Source organism: Acomys russatus, chromosome 13, assembly GCF_903995435.1.
Source record: "Acomys russatus chromosome 13, mAcoRus1.1, whole genome shotgun sequence".
Classification (NCBI taxonomy): domain Eukaryota; kingdom Metazoa; phylum Chordata; class Mammalia; order Rodentia; family Muridae; genus Acomys; species Acomys russatus.
The window spans coordinates 19,535,713-19,556,220 of record NC_067149.1 but is presented as its reverse complement, the minus strand read 5'-3'; the positions used below and the strand labels follow the sequence as shown (position 1 = coordinate 19,556,220).

Sequence of the window (20,508 nt, the reverse complement as noted above, 5' to 3'; positions counted from 1 at the left end):
GCAGGATGGATGGGAAGTCCTTTCCAGGGAGGGAGATAGAGCGAGGGGCAGCCAGCTCCACTTTCTCTTTGCCTTTCTTAACAATGCGCCATCTTGCCCAAGCAAAAGCCCTTTTCTTTCCCCATTCTCGCTTAGAATACAGCCAACAAAGGGCTTTTTGTCTCGTTTGCATTTTTTTTTTTTTTTTTTTGCAAGCCTCAGTTCATCCTGGATTTTCGCTCTCCTGACACTATTCTTTGAGATGAGCTTTTTGTTACATGGTCTTTCCAGCTTACTCATGGTAGACACTCCACTGCGCGCGCGCGCAAGCACACACACACACACACACACACACACACACACACACACACACACACGCACATGCAATCATCTGCACACAGCATTCATTCAACCCAAAGACTTTAGGTCAATATTCTAGGTTCCCACAACCTCAAAGGGAGAGAAAGAAAACTCAAGTCAGTAAAAAAAGAAAAGAAAACAACAACAAAAACAAATGTATAAGGTGCTGGCCACAGATGGAGGGAGGGGAATATCAGGAAGGACCTCAGAAGTGGGGACATGGCAGCCACATCGTGGTAGATACCAGGCTAACCACCAATGCCTCTGCTTTGAGGGACTATTTGCTGATCTCTGCCAGGTGTGGGTCAGGCCTCCTTTCCAGAAAGGAAACCCTTCCAAGAAGATTGTTCATGATTCCTAGTTTAGAAATAAAGATTTTGTAGCCCAAGAGGCATGTTAACTTGCCCGGGGTCTTGTCATGCTGGGAAGCAGCGCCAGACTGTGACTCCCAGGTTACCCAGCCTCTGGGTTCTGCTTTGAAAGATCATCCCTAAGTTTAGGGAAGAGTCAAAATGAATGAATGGTGGCTATTGGGGGACTTTTAGCGGTGTGCTTTTGCCTGGGTCTGTGGCACTAGGGACCCAGAGACAGAGTTGAGACCTCTTCCCTGGATTGGGGATTGGAACAGCAGGTTACAGTCGGGTGAATGGCACATGTCTTTCCCCATTTCTGTGTCCTATCTCCTCACCTGGCTCAACTCCTGCCCCCGCCCCCCCCCGCCCACATGATTCCTAACCCTTAAATCTCCTGGCTATGCACAGAGCATCTCCTTACTCCCTCCCGTGTGGCAGAGTACTGGGCTGTGAAGAGCTACCACTCCAGCCTGGCGAGAGCAACCTTTTTCCATCTGTCTGTTTTCCCAATCATCAGATAGTTCTGCTGGTGTCACTGTAGACCACTCATTCTCTGACCCATTGGCTTTAAATAGCAAAAGAGAAAAAAAAAACTACAATGCAGTCTGTGGTTTCCAGTCAGATACCGTAAATACACCCAGATAATATTCCGGTGCAAACCACGGGCAGCGTTCGCAAAGGGCGGAGGATGGAATCTTTGGGGCCAGCTTGGACAAGGGCTCATTTCCTCTGTCCCCATGGGACTGCTATGGAGCCGAACACAGAGGGCGTCAACCAGGCTCTGGCTTCACCTCAGCACTAACTTACCCCCACCCCCACCCCGTTATTGACATTCCCCTAGAGGCTCCTGAGAAGCCACACCCATCTTTAGGGCAGCCTGGTGGTGGCCTCCTGTTTGCAGATGGGAATACTGAGGGCTCAGGAACTCGGAGTGTGGGCTGTCACTCAGCTGAGTAAGGCAGAGTGGGAATGGGTGGCAAGTGCCCTGCCACCCTGCCTGAGCTGAAGACACCTGGGGTTGGTTCCCCAGTCTTCTGTGTCAAAACCCCTGATATGTGGCTAGTGAGATTTGAGGGTAAGGTAGAGGGGAGGGGAGGATTCCTCACTGGGGGTCTGGGGACTGTTCAAGTCTAGTTTCTGGAGTCACTGGTGACCTAAGACAGGCCTTCCTTCTGTCTGTGGTCCTGGAGATCTCATCTCTGACTCTAGGGACAGAAGGCTCTGCCCAAGACAGAGTCTCAGCAGGCCCCTGTGTCCCCCTACTAAGTCCCCACTTCCCTCATCCCTGTCTTACCTGCCCCACACCAGCCAGGGACATTGATCTGGGTGCCCCTGTCCTAGAGACTCCTTTTCCCACAGATCTTTCAAATTCTGACACCCCCAGCTCCCATCACTGTGCTGTTTTGTTTCTTTGGGGTCCTCAGCTAACAGAGTGATGTAATCTTCTGTCTGTCTCCCTGCAATTCAGGGCCACACCTGAATCCCACATCTGAGTTCATCCAGCCTACTGCACAGTGCCTACCACACAGTAGGTTCTCAGGAAATGTCCACTGAGGGTCAGGACTGGCCACATTCTCAGCCCAGGTGACAGGGGCCAAGATTTGGATGAGGCTCCTTCTTCTGCCCCTGGTAGTTCAGGGTAGATGTCTCATCATCATAGGGGCACAGCCAGCTTCAACCGAGCTGGCATCCACTAACCAGATGTGTGGAAGATCTGGCTGAGGCGTGGGCTGTGAATTGATGGCCTGGAGTAAGGAGCCATGAGCTACAGGAGAGTGGGTCATACTCTGGAGCCCAGCTGTGAGGTCTTGTGTTTGGGTCTCATAATCTGCCTCTGTGCAGGGGTGACCAAGGTCAGCCTGCCCCTAACAGATTAGTTGCCCAATTTGTCAGTCACAGCAAGGTGTTCAGGACCCAGCCTAGCCAACAGCTCATTTCCAAAGACTTGGCACAATCTGTATGAATGTGGTGCCATCCGGCCCCATCCACCCTTGTTTTGGAAGCTGAAGAACCACTCAAAACTTTGCAGATATCCTGCAGACACAATGAGATGCTCTCAGTGAATGTCCCAGTGAGAGCTTCTCCTGACCATGCTGGGAAGAATGTGGACCATCAGGATTCAGGAATGGCCCAGGTCACAGATGGGGACACCATGTGACTTCTCAATTGGCTTCTGTGACATTTGTATTTTTCTGTCTTCCACCCTCAGTCTAGGGAAGGAGAAGAGGCCGAGGGTGGGTAGAGCATTGGGTGGATTCTTGAGAGTGGAACGTAGGGATCCAGGACCCTTCTGTACTGGATGTGCTGTCATCCTATTTCCTTCTCAGGGCACCAGGGCCTGACCAAATACTTATTGACAACTATTTTACTGATGGCTAGATGTCATCTCTTGACAGAAATAACGCATTCTGTGAGAGAGCTGATACCTCCCTCTCTAACCACAGGTTTCAGATGCAGTGACAGGCAGATGTCGAGGCATGGCTACGGAACAATACTGCCCAAAAAAGGCCTTGACTCCCAGCTCTGGTCCTAGCCTATCTAGGTGGGAGACCTTTGTCAGTAAAATTGGACGTTGTCTTACATTGGGGTCTGTTGAACAGTATGGCCTAGAGTCCCAGGTGTAAGTCTGGCACCCAGTAGGTACACAACAAATGTTACTTCTTGTCCACCTTTGTCCCTCTGATTGTGCAAAGCCTGGGGCTGACTGTTGGGTCTGTGGTTGTGGTATACAGGCTGCGATGAGAGGCAGGCAACCTGATCACCACAGACTCTATCCACGCCTGGTCAGACAGTCCTACCTCAGTCTCTTCATCTACAGACCAGGGGCTGTCACTAGCTCACTTGACAGGCTGTTTTATTTATTTATTTATTTTCCTTTATTTTATGAGTGTTTTGCCTGCGTGTGGAGCATTATGTGCATGGTTGGTGCCTGCGGAGGTCATCAGATCCCCTGGAATTGGAGGTACAAGTGGTTGCAAGTGTTGGGAACTGAACCCAGGTCCTCTGTAAGAGCAACAAGCACTCTTGACTCTTAACAAGCACTCCCATCTCTCCAGATGAGCCTGGTTTTGAGGACAGTCAGGTATTCTCTTCCTAAGTTCTGTGACTGAGGAGCATCCTGTACACCCGAGGCTGCTGCAGCTGTTGTAGGTGGTCTCCATTCCTCTGTCAGCAGGCAGACATTTGTGATAGAGTGCTACACTGAAGGAAATTATATTCTCTAGGGACAGTGGGGATGAGAGAAGGTCTTTGAGGAAACTAAGGTGAAAGCTGGGGAGGGGGTGTCGGCACCTTCCTAAGAGCCTATGATTTCATTAATTACAATCTTGAGCTGCTCTTGATCCTTTATTGATGTGCGTGCTATAGCCTAGATGATGCTTACCCCTCATTCCTTTTGGGGGTTCGGCTTGAGGTATTTACAGAGAAGGGACTGGACAAGCCACAGCAAGGCTTAAGTGACTTTCTTGAGGGAGGCTGAGGGAGCCCTTGGATCTGTCTCATTCTGTCAACAGCAGCTCCCAGCAACCCCAGCAGGCTGGGTACAGAGCACACAGCCCTGAGCGCTCCAGTGCTAAGCAAGGGTAGCTGTCCCTCCTTGCTTCTCAGAGCAGTGGGTGCTAAAAGCTGACTTGTCAGGGAGGTCAAGGCCATGCACGGCCAAGGATCAGACTCCATGATGGTAAGGCACAACTTGAACTAGAAGCATGGCTGCCCTTCCTTCCCTTGCCCCAGGGACTGTGTGAGCAGAAGCCATGGCCATCACCATACCCTCTGGTAGCTGACTGTCACTCATCACCTACATCACTCTGTGGCTCAGGAGACTCAAGAGAAATAGAAAGGATCACATGCAGGGTGGCAGGAAGTCATGCCAAGTTACCACAGGAAACCCAGGGCTCACACAGCCCCCACAGCACAGGGAGAAGGCCTGAGAAGAGTAAGACTGAAGGGCTGGGGCTCCTGGTCTATCCTCAGTTTGCATATTGTGCTGGAGTCTGACAGCAATGGCCATCGCTGTGTTCTGAAGTGATTTAGTCCCAGGACAGCTCTCTTTCATATGCAGCAACCCAGGGAAGGTGTGAAAGCTCCACTCTGGGTGCCCTGGTGTGCCAGACTGTTCTGTCAGCCTCATTAAATGTAAATGAAAGTAAAGGAAAAGCCGCCCTTTCCCCTTCAGTTCTGTGAGTTCCAGCTAGCACTGTCTGCAGAAATGCTGTAATGGCTAATGTTTGGGATGCTTTCTCCTGCTTCAACACTGGCAGTTTTTTCTCTTCCTCATAACCTCCATAGGGAAGCAGGTGTTGTGACAACCCCTTTAACAGTGGGGGAAGTTGGGCACAGAGAGACAGCTCCCTCACCAGGGGTCACACAGCTGGAAAGCAGTGGAACACAGCTGCCTCTGATTGCCTCTTTCTCCAAAGCCCTTGAGGGCTTGACATTGATGTCAATATCTCTCCTAGGGATTTGTTTCTTGTGTGTTTGGTTTTTCTGGAGTGAGCCTAGGTAGCAGGACTTTCCTCTTGCCTCTCTATGATCCTGGGGAACTCAGCAAGTACTTAAAGCATCTTGGGCAAGCCACAGTGTAGAGATACACTTTTGAGGAAGGACAGGGGCTCCACTCTGAGGACCCAAGTTTTGGACATTTGTTAGGCCAGGCTCTCTGCATGGCCCTCCCATTCCCTCCTAGGTAGGCAGTGGGATTACCCCAGGCTCACAGCTAAAGAGACCAGCAGAGTCTTGGAGAAGAAGGACTATCCCACAACAGTCAGCAACGTGAAACCAGACATAAGCATGTCTTAATAGGGATGCTGAGGATGGGCTTCATGCAAACTGGAGTGATAGTGGCTCTGTCCAGCCAAGATGGGCACCAGACAGCAGTTGGGGGCAGGACAGGTGGTATTCGAAGCAGGCTGGAGGGAGACCCAGGTGGAGGCCAAGATGCTTGGGCAAAAGGTCTGGGTTACTTGCAGGTTTCTCACCGCTTCCTCAGTCTCCCCGGCAACCCCTTGCCATCTCTGTCCCAGCTCCCAGAACACACGCCCCTCTGAGGTATGTGTTCCCACCTATCCACCTGCTCCAGCTCCTTCTTCAGTGCCCAGGCTGTAAGAGCTGTGAGCCCAGTGCTCATTTGGTGATCATCACAGGCAAGTCCTGTTTCCTTGACCTGCAGTGCATGCGCATCTTTTTAAAATTAATTAATTTATGTATTTATTCACTTCCGCATCCCAATAGTAGCTCCCTCCCTCCTCTCCTCATGGTCCCACTCTCCCTCCCTCTTCCCTCATCCCCCTTCACCTACCTTTCAGAGTAGAGGAGCCCTCCCCCACCAGCCCACCCCAGCACATCAAGTCAATCAGGATACATTCTCTCCCTCTCCCTCAGTGGCCTGGCAAGGCGGTCCTGCCAAGGGAGAGTGATAGAAAAGCATGCAACAGAGTCCTTGTCAGAGACAGCCCTTGTTCCCCTTAATAGGGGACCCATGTGAAGACCAAGCTGCCCATCAGATACATGTGTGCAGGGGCCCTAGGCCCAGTCCATGCATGGCCCTTGGTTGGTGCTTCAGTCTCTGCAAGCCCCTGGTGCACCCAGGTTAGTTGTCTCTGTTGGGGTGTCCCTGTTCCTTCTAGGTCCTTCTATGCTTCCTTCCACTCTTCCACAAGGCTCCCTGTGCTCCGCCCAGTGTTTGGCTGGCACACACATCTCTTTAACCTAGCTGTCTGAGGGGAGACTGAGGCCCAGAGAAGCTAAGTAGCAGCACGACACTTGCACATACTCAGCAGTTCTATTGCGTGCATCCCGATGCTCAGACCTCTCTGCTCCTTGCAATGGAACAAGCAGCCTATGGAGAGCGCAGAGGACAGATGTATAAGAACAGTGTGTCACACAGTAGTATCTATCAACAGTGACCATGAGAGCCACTGATACTGCTTCCTGGCCACTGGCTAGAGCTTTGAAGACAAACTCTCAACCCTTCTAGTCACTGCCACAGCTGAGGAGACCAAGGCATGGGGCAGGGGCTGCCTCTGGTCAAGTCACAGGGACAGGGATTACCAGCCCCAGCTTCAGCTTTCGGACAGGCGGCCCACATGTGTTCCATAAGTGTTGCTTTTCCATAATGCAGACAAGTACAAGTGACATGATCCTGTCAAATGTGCTGGGAGAGAGGTGGTAGGTAGAAATGGGATAGGAGCCCCCCCTGCCCCCCCACCCCCCCACCCCTAATCCAGCCTTCCTGAGGGTCAGGGATTGCAAGAGAGTGAGAGTGTACTTGATTGGGGTCCCAGGCATTGTCATCACCCTAAGGAGCTCTCTGCACTGGTTGATTTTTGGAGAGCCTCCGCACTGTGGCACAGCCTCTCACCTGAGCCAGACCCCACCTCCTCCCTAGCTGTCTTTACCGGGAGGGTGTCCCCAGATCAGCTCTTACAAAGCTCTCTCCACTCTTCTGCCCCAGGGAGCCGGGAGGCTGCCTTCACCTATGCAATTATTGCTGCGGGTGTGGCCCATGCCATCACAGCTGCCTGCACCCAGGGCAACCTGAGCGACTGCGGCTGCGACAAGGAGAAGCAAGGCCAGTACCACCGGGACGAGGGCTGGAAGTGGGGTGGCTGCTCTGCCGACATCCGCTACGGCATCGGCTTCGCCAAGGTCTTCGTGGATGCCGGGAGATCAAGCAGAATGCCCGGACCCTCATGAACTTACACAATAACGAGGCGGGCCGGAAGGTAGGCAGCAGGGAGGACACTGCAGTGAGGGTCCTTGGTGACAGGGATGGGGTCCTGGGAAAGCCCAGCTCTGCACTAGCTCCCTTCTTCTGCTCCACTCTGGTGTCATGGTATACAATATGACATGTAACTGGCTGAATGCTCGAATCGTCACCAACACAAACAGGTGTTTCTCATTCAAGGAGGGAAGAGGGCGGCTTGGGAGGTATTCTTTAGGGCGCCAGCGTCAGCTGTATAAACTGACTCTGAGGAAGGAAGGACTGAGGCAGTTGCCGGAGGGAGGCATCTGCATGGACCAGCTCTAGAGAAGCTACCGTTTTCCTGTCTCCTCAACCAAGATCTAAGTCTATCTTAGAAGAGAAGGGAAGGGAACTGGATTGGATGGCCCAGTTCCTGAGGAGAAGCAGATGAGACTGACAGTCCATAAGACAAACCAAGGAGCTGGAGGCTGTATAGGGAGGCAGATCCTGTCAGTGTAAGGACCAGCCATGGTTGTTGAAATGCACAAAGGCACCAGTACAGGCTGGGAACCCCGTCCTAGAAGTATTCATGCATCGGCAGCCGGACCAGGCACCGAGGGACACCTAGGTCGATGCTAGCTGAGTCCCTGGTTGACGCCTGAGGTTGGGATGGGTCCCAGAAGACCTGTGAATGATCGGAGTGAGTTTGTGCTCTTCTCTGTGAGGTATCAGTGAGGGTGGATAGGGACGACACAGACAGAGCTGTGGTTGAAGTAAGGATGGGGCCCATCCTCAGGCCTGACAGCTGGGTGGACACTGGGAGCAGGATAGCCAGACCCTAAGTGTAAGTCTCTGGTTTTCTGTGCCATCATTTCATCTGTAGAACTTCTCTTGACACGGGAGAAGCAAAGACTAAAGACAGTTTCCAGAAGGGCTCAGATACGAGAGTCTACTGTTTGGCCTGGTGATAGTGGCAAAACAATGTGTTGTTCTGGTGAAGCAGGCCCCGGCCCGGGTCACATGTCTTCTGGCCTGGATGGTTCAGCTCACAGTATCTCCATGAGGTGGTGTCATTGGAACCTGCCTTTACAGGGGAAGAAACTGAGGCACAGGCAGGTGGAGCCAGGCATGTCTGGCCCAGTGTTCACGTTCTCTGCACAGATGTGTACATGGCTGCCATGGTGGCTGAGATGGTTAGCAAGGATCACCTGAGCTCAGTCTGGCTTGCTCATTCATTCCTGAACTGCCAGGGATAAGGTGAGGGGGGAAGGCAGCCCACCTAGGACCTCTGACCCACCATCCTCAGTGTTCAGCCCAGGGTAGGCATGAGTCCGTGTTGCACACATTTGCAGCACCCAGAGGAAGCCAGTCAGGACTGCATCTGGGGGCTTACATATTGTGAGAGCATAGACAGACTTGTTTCCAGAAGGAGGAGAGGAGGTACCCCCTTTCTTGTGTCCCTCTCCCACCATAAGCCCCCAGCTATATGCTGTCTATAATAGCCTCTGAGGAGCCCTGGTGAGTGAAAGAGACCTGATCTGCGCCAGAATGACATTCAGGCAAATCGGGTGGCCTTGGGGACCATGCTTCCAAACAGGTCATCTGTGGGCATCCCAGCTGTTCCTCTCCACTTTCTAGTCAACATGAAGGCCCGGAAGGGTGAGACCTATGGCTGTTGCACAGTGCAGTCTGTGGATTCCTAGGGGGAGTCTCCAAATCTGACAGGATGTCCTGATGTGGCTTCTCCTTGTCCAAGTCTTAGTTGTGATCTCCCTCTCAAAGAAACTTTCTTCTTCTTCCTTCCTCACCTCTTCTTGGGTGTGGCTTTGTTCCATAGCTTTCTCACTATGGAGCTCACTGTAAGGGTATCTCTTACATCTGAAGATGGGCATACTGTGCACAGACGTACTGACTGGGCCCTTTGGAAGCTAGGTGGAGACATGTGAGAGGGGCAGAGGTTATGGAAACAAGCTGTGGAGACAGCAAAGTCCAGCTAGACCTTTGGGTATGGATAGAGTTGAGGGAGCATAGGAGGGAAGGATTTTTTTCCCCACTGCCTTAGCCATTGTTCTATTGCTGTGAAGAGACACCATGACCAAGGCAACTCTTATTGAAGAAAGCATTTAATAGAGGGCTGTTTACAGTTTCAGAAGATTAGTCCACTATCATCATGGCAGAGAGCATGTCGGCAAGCATGACACTGGATCAGTAGCTGAGATTTGTAGGCAGGGGTGGGGGGGAGGGAGAGAGAAGAGAATAAAGAGAAGAAAAGAGAAGAGAAGAGAAGAGAAGAGAAGAGAAGAGAAGAGAAGAGAGAAGAGACAGAGAGAGGGCCTGGCATGGGCTTTTTGAAACTTCAATGTCCACTCCTAATGAGTCCAACAAGACCACCCCTCCCAGTCCTTCTAATCCTTTCAACGAGTGCTACTTCCTGGTGATTAAGCATTCAATTATGTGAACCTGTGGGGCTCCACTCAAACCACCACAGGACCCTTGTCCCACAAAAGCAGTTACTATCCCAGATACAAAGGTTAATTGGGGACCCTGGCTTATGTCTGGATCCCAGAGGATACTGCTGATTGCAAAGCACACACACCCCTACACCCAGGTCTCCCCAGCATGTATCAGGCTACAGTGGACCCCATGTGGCTGGCAGGGAAAGGCCCAGAGCAGTTGGGCAGAGATAACAGAGGTGCTTGGGAAGGAGCATTGTTCATCATTATGTCTCGTTGATCACTCACTGCTTTATGGAGACAAGAGTCAACCAGGCTACAGGCTCTGGAGCTTGTCAGCATATGCTGTGAGAGAAAAGAGGGTCAGAAGAGCCAGGAGAAAGGCTACACATGCCTTCTGTACCCCCTGAGAAGCCATCGCTACAGGAGTACCCACTGTGTACCCCACAAAGGAGGAGGACAGTGCGACACTTCTGTCCTCAGCAGACTCCAGGACCAGGCTATGGTGGCCAGGGCATGGCAGGCTGATGTGCTTTATAGTCTCTGCCATGGTGGGGGTGGACACAAAAAAAGAGCAGGCCGGAGACTGCAGATGCCTCTGGGGAAGGTGGCTGGGAACTGAAGTCTCTCGCGTTGGCCTTTTGGGGCTACATTATCCCTAGACTGATGTCACAGGCCATCGAGGAGGCTAGTAGGGTACTAGGCTCGCTTGTTCTTGTTGGTGGCTCCAATGACAGGACACTGGAGAAGGAGACTCAGGGCTGCAGTGTGGTCCTGAAATCCTCACACCAATCTTAGTGTCTCTGAATGATCTCTTTCCTGTCCCTTGGGTAGCCGCGGGAGAACTAACTGCCCCGTGGTTCGTGTCCTCAAGATACTCCAGTTAGTGTGAGTCAGACGGAGGAGCCAAACTTTTGACAGTGTAGGAGAAACAGAGCTCAGACACAGTGGCAGTGCTGTTTCCTACAGGAGGTGGCTGAGAGAAAAAGGAATCTTTAGCCAGGCCTCAGCATGGGGGTCGGGGTGGGGGGGTGGGGGCAGGAAGGGGGAATAAGCAGAAGCTTTCAAGGAGGAGGGCAGTTAGCAGGAGCAGGCATGGCTTAGTGGTGGAGTGTCCACATTCACCATGCCCTGCACTCAGCATCCAGCATTAAAAAAATGAGCATGGGCCTTTATTAAATCTTAAAACAGCAGTAGGGGCTCCCTGGTCTGAGGCTGGGTAACAGGTGGTAAGGTTGCTGAGGAGGCTAGAGACAAATACAGGCCTTCCGTGGTGTCAGAAGTAGCCAGGAGGAGCTTGACAGGGTGAGCTTTGTGTAGGTCCCCACCCTTCCCTGGCACAGAATGGAAAGGAATGAAAGGCCCTAGAGGTAGTGGATGTGGACACCCAGGAGTTTGGGGAGCAGCCTTTGAGCTGTTTGGGGGTGTGCCCCTCCCTGGGTTATGCAGAGGAGACAGGTCTTAGGGAGCACAGCAGGGTGCTCCTAGATGTAGAGGTGGTAACAACTAGGGCTGTGGCACCTGACTGCCTCTAGAGATGCCTGTGTGCAGCAGGCCTGGGAACCACTGAGGGAGGGAACAACAGGAACTGCTAAGGACACCAGGCCTCTGGGAGGTGCAGGGAAGGAGGAGTTAAACAGAGGGCAGGAGGGCTCTGGGGAGGGAGGGACTGGCAAGGAGGTGACCAGAAAGTACAGGGACAGCCTGTGACCAGCCCCCCACCCACCACCCACCCCCTGCTGGACTGCACAGGAAACATTCCCCTGGTCTGATTGTTACAGTGGCTTCTGCTATCCCTTGGCCTTCTTCTGACGGTGGTATCTCCAAGTCTCCACGATGACATTGTACCTTCCTGCTGGCCGTGGAGGCCTTGCTGTACCCTTAGGATGAAGTGGGCTGGGGCACTCTGGAGGGTCCCAGGGAAGGACGTGCCGTCAGCAGCCCCTGTCTACAGTGAGGAGTGAGACCAGACTGGACAGGCAGCTGGAGGGCAGGGCCCCCCACCGGGACATGCCAGCCCTATTGGAATGTGCCTTTGCTCCAGGGAGGTGAGCTAAGAGGGATGGAATTCCACCTGAGCGTGGAGTCACCTCTTGCTCACAAGGGGTGTTGCTCTTGTCCCTTCCTGCCCTGCCCTGTCTGGTCTGGGTGCTCCCCCAGGGGGCTGGCTTTTCTACTCTAAGCATGGCTTCAGGGAGGCCAGTGTATGGGGAATAACAGAGACCCAGCCCCTGGCAGTGAGGGCGAGGCCCAGATAAGACTTGCTCCACTTTGTTGCTTCTGGGAGCCACTTGCATACTTGACTAGAGAGAGTGGACAGTGTGGCATGTCAAGGGCCCCCGAGAGGCCAGGCCCCACCTCCCCGGAAGCTGGCTGGCAGTCCTCAGGCTACTGTGCTGGCAAGTCCTGCCCAACAATTACAGTGGATGTAGGATCTCACCTTCAAACTGCAGGAAAGGCTTGCATCTGGCCTCAGAGGATCTGGATCAGCATGGGGCGGGGGGGGGGGGGGGCGGCAGGACCTGGGCCTCACAGGCTTTTCTAGGTCTGACATGTGAGGGTAGGAGAAGACACAAAGCTCCCAAGGACCATTTCTTCTCCTGCTTGCTACCCTCTAATTCTGAACTTCTGGGCCAATCATATTGCTCCCACCCAGCGCTTTTGCACATGCTGCCCACCTCGATCCATTCTCAGGAAGACGTCTCTCCCGTGTCCACCTAGTCTCAGTACACCGCTCTGCTTGTATTTTTCAGGGCAACCCCCACCATTTGAACTTACTGTCTTTGCACAGCCCTTCCTGTCTATTGTCTATTACTGCCCAGTACAAAGTCAGCATCAGGAGGTTCAGGACTGCTGAATCACCTATCCCTATAATGGCACCTGGCACACAGTAGGGTTCAAGAAAGGTTTGTAGAGAGCATGAATGAATGGCTAGTGGTCCTCTGTCCTGGGAGTGTCTTGGGAGTAGGGTGCCAGATGTAATTTAAGATTCTCACTTATATTTGGCTTCAAGATAACTAAGAAATCAATTTTATTTATGTGTGTCCCAAATGTCTTATGAGACACACACTTAAATGCTTCCTTTCTCTGTATCAAATTCAAATTTAACTCTTTCTTGTATTCTGAATAAAGCCTATGCTGTGCTATGGGCTCACATGCAGTTGAAAGAACAGAGACTCTGAGGACCTGTTGTCTGGCTCCCTCATAGTGGCAGCCTGTAGAACTGTAGGATGCTGTCACCCCAGGACACTGACGCCGATACCATAGAGATTCAGAGCATGAGGACCACGTGCCACCTTCCCTTCCTCAGGGTGTCCAGCTGCCACACATCACTAATCCACTCCCTTGTTTATAATTGTGTAGTGTGTATAAACGGAGTTGTAAAATGTGCAGCCTATAGAATCCCCTCTTGCTGGATATAATCTCTTAGACTCATTCAAGTCTCTGTGAGCCACAATGATTCTTTCCCCCCCTTGGCGGCCATGTGATTGTCCACGGCTCAGAGGCAGCACCTTTGGTTTAGCTATTCTGCTGAAGAACGTCTGGGTTGTTGGCAGGTTTGGGCTGTCGTAAATAAAGCTACAGTGAATGTGTGGGTACAGATTTTTCTATGAATGCAAATGTCTACTTCTCCATATTAAATGCCAGGAGTGCCAGCCTACTGTTGCTGATAGTTTAGCTTTATGATAAGGCACCAAACCATCCTACAGAGGGGATGCCAGCTTTGCATCACTATATGGCAACTGCTGAGCCCACTGGACCATAAGGGGAAGGGGATGCTTTGGCTCATGGTTTCGGAGGTTCATCACACAGTGGGTTGATCCCATTGCTTCAGGTCTGTAGCAGCTTACCACAACAGGATGGATGACAGAGCAAAGCATGTCTGGACGATGACAGGCAGGGATGGGGTGGAGCATGTCCCACCTTCCCCTTTGAGGGCACCTTCAATGACTTGAACCCGCCCCTTGCCCCTTCAGCCTCGCTTCCTAAAGATTCCACTATCACTTGGTAACCTTATCCCTTCACTACGTGGGTCTTCTGGTGACATCCCAGGTTGAACTACAGCATTGGCGTCACCTTTTTCCACTCCCACAAGCAATCTGTGAGTGACCTGGCTTCTCCACATCCATGGCCATGCTCGCTGATAACACAGGTTCTTATTTCTGCCCTTGTGATGGGAGTGTGCCGTATCTCACTGGGGTTCTAGCCACACCTCTAGTGGCTAATAAGGTGAGCATCTCTCTGTGTCTTGGGCATCTGTATACCCCAGTGGGTACAGTGGGAATGTGTCTGTCCGTCCTCTGGCTCACGTTTTGGACTGCTTAGTTTTCTACTGTTGGGGTTGGACATTTTTTATTCTTCTATTCAGATGCTTTTGTCAGGCTTGCGAGTCTTTCTCCACTCTACAGCTGGTCTTTTATCCTCATCAGGGGCTTTCGCCCAGCAAAGGCGGGCCTATTTGTTGCTGTTGTTATGGTGTCACTATAGCTCAGCTGGCCTTGAACCTGTGGGAGGAAAGTGCTTTCAGGGTTAGCTAAGAACGCTTTGCTACCCTGGGTCCTTGGGTGCTTTATTTCTAAAAGTTTCACGTTTAAATCCCTGGTGTGGTGCCTGGTGCCTGTAAAACCTGGCTTCAGAGGGCTAGGTAGGGAGGTTGTGAGCTTGAGGTCAGCCTGACGATACAGTGAAGCCCTGACTCAAAAAAAAAGAAAGAAAGAAAGAAAATTAGACATTTAAACCCATGATTCATTTTATAACTAGTTGTTTTGAGCCAACAAGTCATTTTTATAATTGATTAAAGTTTTAATTTATCTTAAAAACACCAGATATAAAGCTTTCCACTTGAACTGTGCTCATGTTGATGGTTAAGTGGCTTAAGGTCCGTTAGTACCTTGAAACATGACCACATCTGTGCACAGCCTCCATCGTACTTTCCCCACTTCCATCACACCTGTACAGGAGACATCATCACACTTGTACCAGGGCTTCCATCCCTACCGCTGTGTCAGGGCCTCCATCACTATGCTTGTGCTAGGGCCTCCATCACTACCCCTGTGTCAGGGCCTCCATCCCTACCCCTGTGTCAGGGCCTCCATCACTACACTTGTGCTAGGGCTTCCATCCCTACCCCTGTGCCAGGGCCTCCATCACTACTCCTGTGTCAGGACCTCCATCCCTACCCCTGTGCCAGGGCCTCCATCCCTACCCCTGTGACAGGACCTCTATCACTATCCCTGTGTCAGGGCCTCCATCACTACCCCTGTGCCAGGGCCTCCATCCCTACCCCTGTGCCAGGGCCTCTGCCCCAACACCACAACCCAAGCCTTCAGTCACCACCACCCCCACTGAAGCTACAAAACACAACATAGACTCCCCACTTCCTCTCCCAACCAAGTGACATAATTTTCCTCTCTGCTTCTATAAGTTTGACCATTCTGGCGACCGCATAAGCTGGATTGAGGTGTTTTTCCTTCTGTGTCTTGCTTGAACTGGCCTCGTGTCTTACAGGCCGTCGTGCTGTAGGTATGAATTGTGTGTCAACATCCCTATTTCAACCTAGTTTTCACAGTGACTCTGTCGGTTCCTCTGCCCAGCCCTGGTGCCCAGGCAAGGAGCACAGCCTCTGTGTTGGACCAGGAGAAGGATTTGTAGGCTATTCTGGATCTGAGGACTCTCCTTCTGAGGGCCCATGAGTGGAGAAGCAGGGCAAGATTGACACCCAGGCTCAGCTTAGACCCCCGCCCCTGCCCTGTGGGAAAACAGGCTGTATGAGAAACTGTGGCAAGAGGTTGGTACGCTGATGGAGTTGAGCATCCAGGAACAGAACCAGGCTGGTGATACTGAGGGAGATAGAAATGGTCTAAAGAAGCCACTGAGAGACCAGGTCAGAAGGGGACTGGCCAGGTCAGGGTGGAGGGTACTCATGAGAGCTAGGGTGTTTCCCCTTCATTCAGTGACACAGCTGGAGCTGGGCCCGGCCAGCTCCTGTCATTGATGCCATAATGATAACCATGACCAGTGTCCAGGGAAAGAGGAATAAGATAAGAGAGGAGTGGAAAGCGGTGAAAGGACATGACAGCTCTTCCTGGAGCGACTGGCAATGCCTGTGGGTCCCCAGCTATCACTTTGCTCTGGGCTGCCAAAATCACTTCCCACTTTAATCCTAGGCAGACATAACAGCCTAGGCTTGGCCCAGAGAATGGCTGGACATCAGTGGCTCAGAGGAACTTGGGCCACTCCTCCAGGAAGAAGGTGACGTTAGTGAGCTGTCACTGTCCCTCAGGCCCACAGGTTGAAGTTCAGGTGAAGCAGTCACAAGGCCTTTGTCAGGGTTGATACAGGCAGATGCTGTTCTCTGCGGGGGAGGGGGGCAATGGCACACAGGCAAGTCTAATACCAGCATCTACTGTACAATTCCAGTTTAATCCCCACAACTGCTAACCTCCCTGCCTTCTTCACTTTACACATGAGAGAATAGAGGTGTAGTGGCCCGAGGCCAAACAGATCACAGGTTGCCCTAGACCCTGAATTCAAGTTGGCTCCAGGCTGAGCAGTGTCTGGGATGTCTTTGTTCAACCCTGACATGCCATGTGCTTCCATGATTTTATCCAAGAGTCCTGGAACCTTCTGAAGCATCTTAGAAGTCTTGGTCCTCAGCCCCCGAGACCCCACTCTCTAATCACCTGGGCACCGAGAGTCATTCAGACACTGTGTCCTGTCTTGATCCAGTCATGGGGTCCTGGACATCATCTTCCACCTGGAACAGGCCACTTGGGGAGAAGAGTTCTGTTGCTTCACAGCCCAGGGCTTGTGCTAGGCAGAGGGCAGGCTGGGAGCCCTGAGCCCCGACCTGCAGGGTCCTTCTTGCTCGTCTAAGCAAGCATGAACTTCAACTCAACACCTCCCAGAGCCCAGCCGGGCATACTCTCCACGTCGTGGGGTGGCCCAATCCACAAACTAGTGTGGGCTGTGGGATTGGGAGTGCCAGTCTCACTGCTGTCCACGTGTGCTGCAGCAGACTAGGCTGTACCTGGCCTTGCTGCTTCTGGCCTAGGTACCCTTGAGGTTCTCCTCCTGCTTCTCTCTGCCGGACTCTTTCCATCTGTGAAGCCGGGGCTCACCTCACAGAGTAACGCTAATGAAATGATCAAGTGAACCGGAAGCATTTATGGTCGCACTGTTGAACAGTCTCCAGAAGCCACATGTGGCTATGTGAACAAGCTGCTACTAAGTGTGAGGAAAATTCAGTCTCTAGTGCTTGGTGGCTGCATGTGGCACATGATTGACATATGACTTCCCTGGTACAGGAAATTCTCTATACAGCTGATGGGCACAGGGCACTCAGAACTTAGCACTGTTAGGGAAACTTGGGAAGGCCTCAGTAGCAGCCCACCTTCCTGGCCTCCAGGGTGAGCCATGTGATTTCTCCTGGAAAGAATCCCCCCATGTGGCTTGGTCCTGGCAGGAGCTTACTGGAAAGTAACCAGAAGAGGGGAGGGGCAGCAAGGTGAGGCAAAGGCAGGGCTCAGTTACGCCACAGTGAGACCAAGTCAAAATGTGCTCACTGGGCACACAATGGCCTTCTGTGTCCTCAGGAGAGGGACTAGTACTCAGGGTGTTGTCAAATAAGTGGAGGTGGGCAGGGGACGGGGATTCGAGGGCCTCGGAGGCATGGCATGGTCCAGGAGGGAAAGTGGCCCTGGCTTCTAGGAGCCCAGCTGTCACCTCTCCCTGATCCTGGACACTTGTCTCCTTTGCAGAAAAATTCAGGTGTGGTCATATTGGTAAAGAGGACTTTCTGCCTTCAGTTTACATCTGAACCAAGGCAGGTAGCTCAGGGTGGGAGGGTCTGCCATGCAGCAGGAAAGTTTTCCCTGTTCCCCATGAGATGATATGTCACCTGCCCACTGCATGGATGGTCAGCGAGGTCCAGGCAGCAGCTAAAGGAGCATAGCAGGCCCCTGGGGCGGGGGTGTTCTTCCGATACCAGCACCTCCAGGTCAGTGAGACCCGGGCACTAGCTGTGAGCAATGCCAACCTCAGCTACTGGCTGGTACCAAATGTCCCTCTCAAGACTACAAATGCTGCATGTATGCTTGTCCCAATCCACATGTGCCTCACAGTTATTCTCACATCACAAGAGAGGGCCTGTTGTTATTCCTGCCACAGGAGGAAACTGAGGCACTGAATGGCTGAGGAGCAAACTTGAGGTGGCCCAGTCATCCATGTTGGCAAGCTACCCTCTTGCCCACCCATCCCCTGTATACCTGCTTCTTAGCCCTCAACTGTGTGTGTCCATGTATGGTTTTTAGATGGCAGGTCTGATAATGTTGATGTCACAATGACTGACAAGTTGCACATACCTTATTCCTGCAAGGCCTTCACTGTTTACAACACCATTTCCCCGCCAAGCCTTGTAACTCTGAGTGAGTGAACAGTGTCACTGGGCCTCTGTGGTAAGCATGGCTACTGAGGCACTGGTGGGTCTCTGTGCACCACAAGGGTTGCGCTGCTGGGATCTGGGGCAGGTAGAGTTGCTGGACACACCCTGGTCTACCTCCTAAGACTTCCAGTTGGGCTTTTGTTCTGCTCTGGCAGTAGAAATAGCCTGGGTGTGGGAAGAGGTTCCTCCCAGCCCTGACTATGCTGCTTATTTGCTATGTAGTTGTGACACACAGCCTGTCTCTGAGCCTCCATGTCCCCCCACCCCCCACCCCAAGCAGGGAAGGCACCAATAAAAGACTTCTTGGGTCCACAGCGCAAGTTGAATGCCTGCAAAGCCCTGGATGGCCAACCTTCCACTGCGGAACCCTGGGAGCCCTGAGTAGCAGTTCCAGGACTTCCTGGGTCATAGCAGCAGGGGTTACAGAAGCAACGCAGGAAAGCCAGAGTGTCTTCTAGGTGCTAAGTGAGTCAAGGCTCTCACTGGCTGACCTGGAACTCCTACAGATCCACCTGCCTGTGTCCCCCGAGTGCTGGCATTGAAGGTCTCTAGTACTCCTACACCTGGCAAGACTCTGTGTTCTGCGTCTAAGCCTCTTGCTAGCTCTGAGATCCTCCTTCTTTGAAGCCCTGTGCATACAGCACGTTGGAAAGATCTGGGGAGAAGGAGCTGTCTGGAAGCCATTGAGATTTGTCACTTCTGAACAGGGAGAGGCAAGGGGGGACCAAGCCATCATGTGACATCGTGAATTTCCCGGATGGGTCTCTAGGTCAATCAGTCATACTTGAGCAGCGTCTGAGTAGAGAAACCTTGTCCTCTCCCGCTGGCCCCGTTCCCATACATCTCGTGTTCCGGGGCCTGCAAACTTGTCCACAAAGCCCTGTCTACACCCAGTCCTCCTCCTGTCCGTGCCCCTGCCTACCGCATCCAGCAACTGTCCTCCTGGCTGCAGGCTGTCTGGTGGCCTGCAACGTCCCCTCCTGTTTCACTTCCCTGCCCTGCTTCAGGATGCAGTGCCACGCAAGGACAGAGCCTTGGCCTTGCCTCTGGCTAGGAGCTTCCTTTCACACCCCACAGGTGGGACTTCACCTACCGCCCCACTTCTGCCCTCCTACAGCCACCCGGCACTCACCAGACCCTGAGTTTAAATCTTCTGCAAACAGAATCTGGCCCTGCTCAGCCCCAGGCTTGAGGCTGCAGTCTTTCCAAATGTGACTTGTGAAGTCTTCAAAATATCCACCGAGACTTGCCGTGACTTCGGCCCTCATCTGTTCTGACCCTACTCCCTGCTTCCCCCTTGCCTCTTCCCTTCCTCCTCCGCCACTTTCCTCACTGGTCTCAAATATGCTGGGTAGTCCCCTGCCACAGGCCCTTTGCACTTGCCAATTTCTTGCCAATTTCTCTAGACTGCTGCACCTCCACCACTCACCCCACCTCCCATCCTCAAGTCTTTGCTCAAATATCACCTAAGGAGGGTTTTCCTGACCACCCGCTGGAAACTGCTCCCATCTGTCTCGCCACTTCCTGTTCCCGCCCATGTTTTGTTTTCCCACATAGCACTTCTGACCACCTGACATAATATTGGGAGTTTGCCAGAGATCCCAACATGACTGGGAAAAGTCAGAACACTTGCTGTGGAAGGCCTCCTGGGGGAGGGCTCGAGCCCGGAGCTTCCTCCCCACCACATACAAGAGTCTGTGCCCTCCATACCTTGTCCCACTGAGCCAGTGAAAAGGGTTTATTCCATTACAGCTGTCATCATATGGCAAGCATTCTCCTAAGTTCTTTGTGCATATCGTCTCATAAGAACCCGTGAGGCAACCACTCTTACAATCTTCCTTTATAAATAGAGAAAGTGAGGTGCAAGTTCAGGGGCTTGCCCAAGATCACACAGCCAATAAATAAAGAGCTAGGGCATGTATCCAGGAACCACAGGGCCTATGTTCGCTATGCTCATGTCTTTTATACCTGCCCACGCCTTCATTTGTTAAATATCTGTCCACTTCATGTTAACTATAAATTTTGGAGATGGACATAAAAATAGATGACCAAAAAAAAATGGTGCCCTTCATCAAGGAGTTCACAGTCCAGTAGGAAATATTGAATGATTCAAGACGCAGACAGGGAAATGTTCTCGTTTGGTAAACATGTGTTGACACCTGCAATGTGTCAGCTCTGGACATCAGAGATGAAGCATGGCTGCTGGTTTTGAGGACTGCACATCGTGACAATATAGGG

The 20,508-nt window shown here is 52.2% G+C and overlaps 1 protein-coding gene across 1 annotated transcript in view; it reads left to right on the top strand.

Moving 5' to 3' along the window:
- Positions 1-20,508, top strand: part of Wnt7a (Wnt family member 7A) — a 45,106-nt gene that overhangs the window by 10,955 nt on the left and 13,643 nt on the right. Inside the window, 2 exon segments of the mRNA XM_051154912.1 lie at positions 7,144-7,347; positions 7,350-7,414. Of these exon segments, the coding sequence (XP_051010869.1) occupies positions 7,144-7,347; positions 7,350-7,414 (269 nt within the window).